This window comes from Poecilia latipinna, unplaced genomic scaffold (genome assembly GCF_001443285.1).
Source record: "Poecilia latipinna isolate Pla-1442-1.1 unplaced genomic scaffold, P_latipinna-1.0 Scaffold1136, whole genome shotgun sequence".
In the NCBI taxonomy this organism is placed as follows: Eukaryota; Metazoa; Chordata; class Actinopteri; order Cyprinodontiformes; family Poeciliidae; genus Poecilia; species Poecilia latipinna.
The window spans coordinates 15175-26574 of record NW_015113752.1 but is presented as its reverse complement, the minus strand read 5'-3'; the positions used below and the strand labels follow the sequence as shown (position 1 = coordinate 26574).

Here is an 11400-nt window from a genome sequence, read left to right as displayed (position 1 = left end):
ATCACAACATTACATTAAAAAAAAAAGAATGGTAGGAAAAAAAGAGGGGGGGGGGGGGGGGGGGGAAACACTCCCATCCAGTCCTGAGCTGCTTTGAACAGCAGTCTGAAGCATTTTGGGCTGTAAATTTGGAATACCCTAATATATAGAAAGTATTACACAAAAATATGAATCTATGAAATCTGCAACTATTTCAGACAAGGTAAAAGCAGAACGTTTACAAATCGGTCATTGTTGGCCTTACTTTATCTTCAGCCTTAGGAGTCGGTCTGTAATGAAAGATCTATTAAAACAGGATTGCCGTCTGGGGTAGACGTACAAAAAAAGTTAATTATATTATAGGTACAAGAACATTGCATGTTATTGAATGATTTATTGCTTCTCAGAGCTGTGCCAGTGTACAGTAGCAGAGCACTTATCTGCCAAGATAAGCGCCTATTCTACAGGCTCACTCTCAGCCATCAAACAACCCTTGATGGCAGCACTTACTGTCACAAATACACTATCACCTAAGCAGGGGACATCATCTTCCAAAGCACATCGCAGCAGCGCCCGATGCTGTCTCCATTGCCATATAAAAGGTAATGGAATATAAAATTGTTTTCCTATCCGGCGAACGCGTGCCGAAGCCACCGGCGGCGGACTTCCCCCTGCCGCTGTTTCAAGGCTCATGAACTCTCAGAGTCGACGGCAGTAATCACGAGTCAGCGCCGCAACGTTTGCAGCGTCGTCTCGCCCTCATGGCCTCCGCTCGGTTGACCGGTGGGCGAATGGTGCGGGTCTGCACACCGGATCGCTGTTTTATGTCTCCCGCTCGTTCTACAGGAAAGATGTCGAGTCTTTTAAAATCTTTTGGGTGGTTGCTTTTGGACTGTGGGAAGCTTTCAGGCAGTCATTTTGTACCATTTTGAAAGAGAGTTGTTGTCGATGTCGTTTCTCAAGGTGCGCCAGCCATTCTCTCACTGTCCAAATAATTGATATCAGCTGAACAGATGATTCAAAATTATGCTCTGGAACAACTGCTGTGGTGTCTGGCGTACAGCATGTTGCTTGAATTTGAATGTTAATTTTATCATGATTGTATCACAGATCTGTGTTGGAAGGAGGATATGTCCTAAATGGTAAATAAATAAATAAAAAATCACAATACAGAAGTAAATTACCCAAAATAAATACTTGGAAATGTTAGGACATTGCTAGCTTTACACCTTACTAGAATTTTCACCTCATTGCATTTTTCAGATGTAGGTCAGATTTAAGATGGTATCATGCATCAAGTCTTGAAAACTCCACTGCTTCCTTTCCCAGTTCAGCTTTTTTAATCTGTTTTCAAAATGTGTCCATTTTTCCCCTTTTGCGTTCTCACCGAATTTGATTTGCATGCAGCTGTTTTCAGTATCACAGCTTTAGTGCCGATGATTGGCTGGGTTTTGTTCTTTTGTTTGCCTTTGCAAGCGCCCGCTTTCGTTTTTGGCAAGTTAACTGAATAACAGGAAGATATCGGATGAGCATCATTAGCACCTGCTTTTGCACCAGACGCATCAGTTGCTCTCACCCTGGTCATCAACACAGCAGTAAACCAAGAAACATGAATATATACATATATTTTTTTCACTTCTTTAAGTGAAGATGTTACGTCAAGAGGTTACCTGGTGAGAAACTCCACAAACTTCTCAATTTAACTACATTTGACTATTCCAGAAGAATCCCTGCTGTGGTATTAGGACCTAAATTAAAACCAAGCAGTGACTATGAACATGCTAATGACGGATAGCTGGCGTTAACTTCGGAAAGGCTCTTAGCAGTGATGTAGTTCATCCATAAAAATTGAAAAATGTGTAAGAATGCTAAATTATCACATGGTGTCTATATAAATTCGCATTGCAAACTTGAGATATATTGCCTGAAGAAAAATAGAAACAAGCATCTTGTTTTTTCAGTTACTACATGAAGAAGGTATTTGGTTTCAATCACGGGTTGGTGACGTTTCACTTGCTCACCATCGTTCTGTCCCCTTAAATGTGTCAATATTGTCATATAATTGAGGATGAATTACATGAGTGCAGAATATTATAGCTGATATTGTCACCAAAAAATGCAGCATGTTTTTAAAAATGTTTTAAACCTGCATTAAAATCCACAAACCCCGTTTTATTTGCTGAATTATTTCCTTTTTGACGATGGCGCGAGGGAAAGTGTGTTGGGTTTGTGTCGGTGATTTCAGGCCCCTGTCAGCTGTGTCGACGCGGTGCAGGCCGGGCAACCTTCAACCGACCCTGAGCCATTTGAAAATATGATTGTAATCCTTGTCAGGATTTGGCCAGGGTGTCTATTACCACTGTAATCTGTCACACTGGCATGATGTATTCATCCCACGTCCAGGTTAAGCTCCTCTTTCTGTCTGCATCACCCACCGCCAGGACTGGAGGGAGGCGGAGGGGGTCCGGTAATGGCGCTAGCATGACTCTGGAGGGAGAAGGGGAGGTTTTGAAATTGAGAGAGCACTGCCACAGTCAAGCCCCTGGATTGGGCTGAAGGAATCTATTGTGGAACACAAGGTCTCATTATTGGCACAGGGATAGCTTTAACCCTTTAGCCCACTGCGCCGTGCACTCTCCTTTCCACTGGGAAAAAAAGAGGTAGAAACACACGGAAAGCAAAAAAAAAAAAGAAATTGTTTTGAGGGAAAGGATGGGGAGACATTTTATTTTACACAGCTGATGCAATAAAACAGTCACCCATGTTGTTAAAATTTTAACAGGAGTTCCAGGTGTCTTTGGGGCACCGAAACGATGGGGTTAGTCTCAGATCAGGGGTGAAATGCTCACGTGTAAATCAGTCATGCAAGGGAGGCAGTCAATGTGCTCAGGGTGAGTTACTCACATTTTTCAGCTTCAAATAATTGGAATGTGATCTGATTTTATCTGCAAACTTTAAAAAAACAAAAACGGATGATTTTAAAAGCGTGAAAACAATGATTCTCATAATGTTTCTATGCTTGGGCAGTAGTAACTGGAGGAGGAAGCAGAGAAAGATTATCTCTAGAAAAATGATTAATGGACTCAACTGTTGCATAATAGCAGCTGCCAAAGCTGATAATAAATACACATACAATCCATGTAAACAGCTACAAAAAATGTAGCCTACATACATAAAAGTTTAAGAAACAGCAACATAACACCAAAGTTATCGCACACCTTCCAGGCCTCAGCATATTGTCAATTTAAGGGTTTTAGAATTGTACGCAGATGATATACAGCTCTACATTACCAATGTCACCTCCAAACCAATCTGAGGACAAATCAATTTGTCGATGCGCCTTAACTTCCTCAAGCTGAACAGAAAGAAAACTGAAGGTATTGTCTTTGGACCTGAAGAGAAACAATCTAGAGTCAATGCACTTCTTCAGTTGTTACAGCTGGAAGCGAGTGATCGGGCCTGAAATCAGGGTGTAGTGATGGACTGATCTGAACCTTCAGAGTCACATAAAGACAACTACAAAATCAGACTTCTGTCACCTGAAGAACATCTCTTAAAGGACCAATGTTCCAGCAAGATCGAGAGGAACTCATCCATGTGTTTATCTTTAGTTGCATCGATTACTGCAACAGTGTCTACGTAGGCCTGCCTAAAAAGGTGGATATTCTTAGGATGTAAAGCACTTTGAGGTGAAATGTGCCGTACAAATAATCTTGAACTTGACTTGTAGCCCGTATCTAAAAGTATGGGTGTAAGGCAGACAGTGGAGACGACAGTGTGAACTCAATTTGCTGTCCCACCTGTTAAGTGTCTGTCTCACAAATGGATGGATTTGATTGGGGCGAGCCCATCTATTTGGATGGCTTGTCTGCTGTTAGTAAATTTATATTCCCGCTAGTCCCATCCTCCATCAGTCGCTCCAGCGTGGCTGGGCCCAGGCTGTCAGCCGCTGCAGCCATAGCTTATTGGAAAAGATAGGACCTCGGTAACCCTCCCTTCTTTTGTGCACACATGATTACATCTCGCATCCTTTCCTGCTGGCGCAAGTCGATAAACCGACGAGGAAAACGCTCTTCTATTTTTTTTTTTTTAATTTTGTTTTATTTAACAGAAAGGTTAAAGATTATGGTTTGTTGAGAAAACACCAAGCACACACACAAAAAACTAATCTTGTCATCTTAGCAAACTGTGAACCTGCATAAGAATAAGGGCTGCACTTTTTTTAAAAGCGCAAAAATGATTTATTCATATATTCTGGGCGAACTGTAAGAAACTGTGGAGAAGTTGAAAAGTTTACCATCTTCAGAGCAGCAGTGGAGACTGTTACCACGACGGCATGTACCTAAAAGCCTCGACTGGCAAAGCATCAGACGCAGCATCCCCCCTCCATTTCCCTCCCTGACCTCGGCGCTGGTTCATAGAGAACGGCTGAGCGAGATTAGCTTCAGTCGTTTGCCGCCATGTTGTTCCAGCGCTGCTTGTTGTCACTCCTCCGGTTGGTCGGCTAAATTAGCCTGACAGTAATGGGGTGCGGGGGGGCTGACTGCGCTGGTGGGATTTAGTGCAACTTCTTCACCTCTGATGAAATCCACCCACGAGCGTCTTCCTCGCTGGTAAATGAACACCAACCAACCAGGACGCCCCTCTGAAGAACTCGCCTCCATCTCAGCGCCTCGCAGTGCTAATAATCGGATTAGGCCGGCGCGTTTTGGGCGGGTCGGAGGCATCTCTATTAGCACTGATTTGGCGTGACCTATCCGCCACAGTAACCTCCACAACCCTCTCTTCCGCCGGCTGTGTAATCTCCAAAGGCTTCACCCACCCTCCCTCCAACCCCCGTCCAACCTCCGTCCGTCCTGCCCACTTATCATCACGTTCGGATTAATAGAAACATCTTTAGTAATTACAGAAATGTTGCTGTCGCGTGCCATCAATTGTTTTAATGCGCGCGGCCGTCGGCCCGTTAATCCATTTTGCGGAGCGTGCCACGGCGAAACGCAGAGATCTGCTATTGATTTTCGGGCGGGGGGAGGTCAGTACACTCAGCATTTTTTATCTCCGCGCTCCTCCTCTCCAGCAGCCCCGGCGAGGTTATCGATCTTCATAAAGGCAGTATTTTGTCGTTAAGCGGAGAAGCGGAGGAGACACTAATGAAAGGTTTTAACCTGCGTGTGTTCGGGGTTGGAGGAGGATGTGGGGTGATGGAGGGAGGGGGGGGGAGGGACCAGTGGTCAGCGCTGCTGCCAGGTGCTACACGCAGCAGATTTTCAGCTGCGTAGCCGCAGGGATCGATGGGGATATATATCTTTGTCTGATTATAGAGATGTGCTGGCGGAGGCAGCAGGAGCAGCGTGTGCGGGGGTCCGTTCTGCGGGTGTTCGAGTCGTGCGTGGGCGTCAACAGTGGTAGCAATAAATATGACTCATTAAAAAAAAGAAGAAGGTGCAACTAGTTTAACCTCGGGTTTTCCGCCTTTTACTTTTATGATGAAATAATAAGATTGCAAACTGACCTTTGACCTTGCAGAGGGAGCTTCCACAGCGCATTCTGTTCTGTTGGGAACTTAAATGCAGTATTCAGTTTATACTTTAGTTATCCTGCATTAGGGATCCAATCCTGTCCATTGTAAGCTCTAGTTATGTATAGCTAGAACAACAACATCAGCCTTCCTCATTCTCAGTGTCAAAGACTGAATTAAAGATCCACAGTTTGAATTTGGTAAACTGTTTTATCAAAAAATAAGCTCACACAGTGTGTTTATTTATTTCGCAAAACCTGACCAATGCACTTTGTATCGCAAAAGTAATCATATCTTTTCATATGTTGCCACAATAAAACCAGAAGTCTCATTTATTTCATTGGGATTGTACACACATACAAAATAATAATTCAGACAATCAAGTTTATTTGTGTAGCACGTTTCAGCAGCAAGGCAGATCTAAATGCTTTATATCACATAAATACAAAAAGAAAAAGTTGTGAAAACATCGTACAGTCACCGTTTTCAGAAACCGGTAACATGTTATCAAGTGCCGTTGTCAAAAATCATCAATACGCATCAAATATGTTTCCAGCGTCAGTGTTCCAGTGATAATGGGTCAAAAGCAACTCTGAACAGGTGTGTTTTAGTCTTGATTTAAAGGAACTCGATAATAAAAGGGAATACTTTTAAGGACGTCTGCAAAAACAGGAAAAAAATCTGAAAAGTGTGGCATGCAAATGCCATTATCTGGAGTGTTTGTTTTAGCATTTGGCATCTTCCTCGAATGCCATCTTCTTCTGCATGTTCTTTGTGCTCCCAAACAGCTCGTTTCCTCTCATCACAGTCCCAGTTCAACATTTCAGAACTGGCCCTTTAGTGTTAACAAACACATCAGAGGACATATATTGTGGGTTGACTCACATTTACCAAAAAAAGTTCATAAAAATAGATCGCTGCCTTGTTTAATATGGAATAGTTTGTTTGTTTTTTCTTTTAATGAACATATCGCTTTGGGATTGATGCAAGATGAGAAATGTTGTTAAAAGTACTTTCTTTTGTAGAGTGCTTTTCTAAAAACGCAGAGATTCAGCAAAATTACAAACAGAACAGTACAAAGAAAAGTCCTTATCTATTCTTAGAAGTGAAGGAGTCAAGAGGATTGCTTCCTATTTTATTTGCTCTTATTTGCTGTTACATAGCCTGTCTTGTCACACTGACATCCTGACTCCAGGAGAACCACTAATCTTAAATCTTGGCATTTTATAATTTTGCTGTTATGACTCATCATAAAGTGTAAAGCTAGAAAATATTTCAGCTTTTTCCCCAGATTCAAAAATCACAGCAAATTGTATTTTATTGTTTTAAAATGGAAAAACTCTTCATGGTTATCATTTTTTTTCTTTTTTGTGCTCAGACTTTGATTTTTCACCAACATTGTCTAAATTAAGCATATTGTGAAAACAAAAGATACGCACGACGCCATTGGAGAAAAAAAAATATTTGCTCGTCATATTTGCAACTTTGCCAAAGTTCTGATGCAAAGCAACCGATGTGAGTTAGCGTAGCTTCAATCTGGTGGCTTCCTTTTAACGGCCCACCCTGCTGCGATCCGCAGATCGACCTGTGACCCCGGGGTGCCAGAGGTCGACCTGCGGGTCACGCTAAACTTCTGATGAGCTTAGCAAAACAAAACACGTGGATTCAGAGAAATCAGGTCAGGAAGTGACTTTGCCAGAGTTTTGACTGAATAATTTACAAATCCACTTAGTGCATGCACTAGACTCTCCTTACTTCAGCTGTTCTATATTTCTCACATAAACACAACACACACAAGCGCACGCACACACGCACACACACACACAAGCTGTCCTATTCTTTATCGCATAAAGTCATAAGCATCAACATCATTCATATTCATTAAGTAGCGCAGGAGCTGCAACAAATACACACGAAAATATAAAAGCAGTAAAACAACAGACGTCATGAAATCTGTGCTGTACAGAACTTATGAAAAGTTGCTACGGTCTTTGTGAATGTGTAGAACTTCAATGCAGAATATGAAATGCATAGGATGTTGTTCCTCTTTAAGATCTGTTATAAACAACCCGCTTTGAGTTATTTTTTAATCCAGTTCCAGAGTTAAATATGGACCTGTCAAAGCCTGGGTTCATTTAATACAACAAGGTTATGGGTTCGATTCATTGGGGTCAGGATTTTAATCCAAAAAGTGCCTTTAATAGCCCAATATCTAACCGTAAAGCTATTAAAGAGTGGATTTAAAGAATACCTTTAATCATGGGTTACTAAGAAAGCCATCCATCTGTCCACAACACAGGAATTAGAGCTCAAAAATATAAAAGAAAAAGAATATTTAGAATTCTTGTAATCACACAGGACTAACAAAATTCCATATATTTGCCAAAAGGGCAGAATAATACGATAATGTTTTTGCAACATGCAAAACAGGAATCCGAGCATCATAATGTGGAGCTATTTTTCTGGAGGAGGGACTGGTGCACTTCAAAACATAAATGGCATCATAAGGAGAGAACATTATGTAGAGAGACTGAAGCAAGATCTCGTGACATCAGCCAGGACGGAGAAGGTTGAGTAAGAGTGCGTCTAAATGGACAATGATCCATTTTAGTCTTAAATTACTCACAAAGTAGCAGTCAAAGACCCAATCTTCTGTCTCCAAACGGTTATTAAAGTTCGCCGAGTGGGAATTTGCAAAATTCTAGCAAACTACAGTGAGAAGTTTGCAAAAATTTGAAAAAAAAAAAAAAAAAAAAAAAAAAATGAAGGATGCAAAATATATTGTTGATATCGGTACCAGTCTGATAAATAAAAACGCCCCGATATTAACAACCGATTTTTATTTCCATCTTGCTGCCGTTTGTTTCTGGACGGAGGAGATTGGTCATGTGACATTTGTTTGGTCATGTGACATTTGTTTGGTCATGTGACAGTGAAAATGATGCAGCGCAGCATTGTGGGTAGTTTAGCTGAAGCAGAGGAGCAGTGGTGAAGTCGGTGATGTGGTCATTTGATTTGAGGTGTGGCCTTAAAGACAGTGAAACTATTCTTTGCAGCTGTAGGTTATCTTTAGGAATACCAAGGCTTAGGGAACGTAAGAACAAATGTAACATTCACATTTATCTGGTTTTCTTTGTAACACTAAGAAGAATAGCTTGAATATAATAGGTGGATACGCAATGTTTGCTGAGACGAAGACCTCTGCAGAGCTCGCAACCAACATGAATTAACCAACACGCTCTCATCCCTCCTTCTACATCCATAAAGCTCTGACAAGGTGTGCCTCCATGAATCCATATTCCCTCCTTCACAGACACCCACAACGCATAGCAAGTGGCATTTCTTAGGGAGTGCCTACTGCCTCTAAGCACACATAACTGTCGCCTATGAGTTATTATGCATCTGTCTGTGTATTTTAAGCTGCGCCAGATGCCGCCGTTAATGGCACACCTAACCTCATGCCACGAGACGGTAACACCGGGAACCCGGATTGGAATCTTTCACCGCTTACCCCCACCTTCAATTGTCTCCTCCGAGCGCCGCCGCTGTCCGGTGCTTAGGGGAACCTGCAGGGGACGTTTCAGACAGGATATTAATGGGGGGCCCCTCCGACAGTCAGAGGGCCTGACAGAACCCTGTTTCATTGTCACCTTGCCTTGGAGGACGAGGGAAAAACTTGCGAAGCTTATTAGCCGAATGGAGCTGTTTTTCCCGCTAACTTACTCAATCTCTGCCTCGCTGCTTCATTACACCGTCTTACATCAGAGTCTAGCTGCTCTCGCTGTTTCCTCACCATGTCGCCGCACTCACTTCCACACAGGCAGACACACACACACACACACACACACACAGACACACACACACACACACACACGTACACGCACACACACCCTCACACGCACAGGGTGACATCTCCCACCTAATCAAGTAGTGGATTATCTTGTCCTGATAAATTGGAGCTTGTAGCACTTGAAAGGTCCTCTTGGAGGAGTGCTGTCTCCTCCTAACAGCTAGTTCAAGCCCCCAGGGAGCGAGAGGAGAGAACATTGCCTTGTAATGATTTGTGGTGAATTGGACAAATGTTTTCAGAAAGACCTCTTTCCAGCAAAGTGCTTGATGAATTAAAGCTCGGGGATAAACTCTGTGATCCGCGAGTCTAATTCGGGCTTGAGCGACAAACAACGCAAGGATGTATTTCGCACAAGTAGGTCGATGAGATTTCTTTTTATATAAAGAACTAAGAATTTCTGGATTAAATAACATCGTCCGTGGGTCAATTTATCGCCTTGGATTACTATCGCCAATGTATTTTTATTGGGATGTGAATAAGCGTGAAATAAGGTGAAATTCCTTCCTGATCTGCAAAAACAAAAAGAAATTTACTGAATATTTTTTGGTCTAATGTCTAGTGCAAATGTCTTAGTACACTTGAAATAAGTCAGAAACCATCTCAGAAGTAAAGGTTCAGCAATATGTGAGTCAATAATTAGTCAATAATTCCTTAATATTGATGAAAAAGTACTTGTTCAACAGGCATATTTTTTCACTTATAACATAGAAATCATCTTGTTATTACTGAAATAATCTGACAGTGGAGCTGGTGCTTATTATTGACTTAAAACAAGCTCCTACATCTTGCTGTAAAGTTGCTTGTCTTATTCCAAGTGTACTAAGACATTTGCACAAGAATTGCAAGAATGAAAACAAGCGCGCTACTTTTCAGCACACCTTTCGGCTTTGCTGTGGTTTTTCTCATCTCCTGTCCGTTTTCTGTCATTCGCAGGAGAATCCGTACATGTGCAACAACGAATGCGACGCCAGCACCGAGGAACTGGCGCACCCTCCGCAGCTGATGTTTGACATCGAGGGTCGCAACCCCACGACCTTCTGGCAGTCCACAACTTGGAAGAAGTACCCAAAAGCCCTTTTGGTCAACATCACGTTGTCCTGGAACAAAACCATCGAGCTGACCGACGACATCGTCATCACGTTTGAGTCGGGCCGGCCAGAGCAGATGGTCCTGGAGAAATCTCTGGACTACGGCCGAACCTGGCAACCCTACCAGTTTTACGCCACCGACTGCCTGGACGCCTTCACCATGGAGCCCAAAACAGTGCAGGACCTCTCCCAGCACACCCTGCTGGACATCATCTGCACGGAGGATTACTCCCGAGGGTACGTGTGGAAGTATGACAAAACTGTACGCTTCGAGATCAAGGACCGGTTTGCACTGTTTGCTGGGCCCAGACTGCACAACATGGCCTCGCTTTACGGTCAGCTGGACACCACCAAGAACCTGCGGGATTTCTTCACCATCACGGACCTGAGGATCCGGCTGCTTCGGCCTGCCACCGGAGCCACCATGGTGGACGAGAGCAGCCTGTCGAGATACTTCTACGCCATTTCTGACATCAAAGTCCAGGGCAGGTAAGAAACGCTCCGATGACAGTCAACCGGGAGAAGTACTGTTCTATCTATTCTCTTTCAAATTTCTTCTGCTTTAGCTTTCTGTTGTCCCATTTACATTTTCACATCATACAATACCTACAGTACAAAATATTGTTTTCTCAAGATGATTTAATGCGTCAAGCAAAAGAAGCAACCCAGAGCAATCTGGTGTTTTGTGAAACGGCAACTGTTTGGTATGACGTTCTCTCTCTCAGATGCTGTCGGTTTTACAAATGTCGTCTACAAAGTTGCACTTTTGACTTACCAGTCTTCAGATTTTATTTAATGTTTTTTTCCAAAACTCTTGGGAGTCAGTGGGATATCTTTGGTGAATGTGAAACTTGTCTTCTGCTTTCTCAGTGGGAGTTTTGGACTTGCAATTTTCCAAAGGATTATTTTTATATCATAACCACAGGAGTTAAGTGAGGCCGATGAAGCCTGCAGTGTCGAAGTTG

General features: G+C 42.7%; 1 protein-coding gene across 2 annotated transcripts in view; it reads left to right on the top strand.

Moving 5' to 3' along the window:
* The window catches only part of LOC106959947 (netrin-G1-like), an 81554-nt gene extending 70594 nt beyond the window's left edge, over positions 1-10960 (top strand). For both annotated transcript variants that reach the window (XM_015052822.1, XM_015052821.1), the window contains exon 3: positions 10281-10960. In XM_015052822.1, coding sequence (XP_014908308.1) covers positions 10281-10928 — 648 coding nt within the window. In that variant the 3' untranslated portion in view covers positions 10929-10960. The remainder of the gene's footprint in view (positions 1-10280) is intronic.
* The last annotated feature ends 440 nt before the right edge of the window (positions 10961-11400 follow it).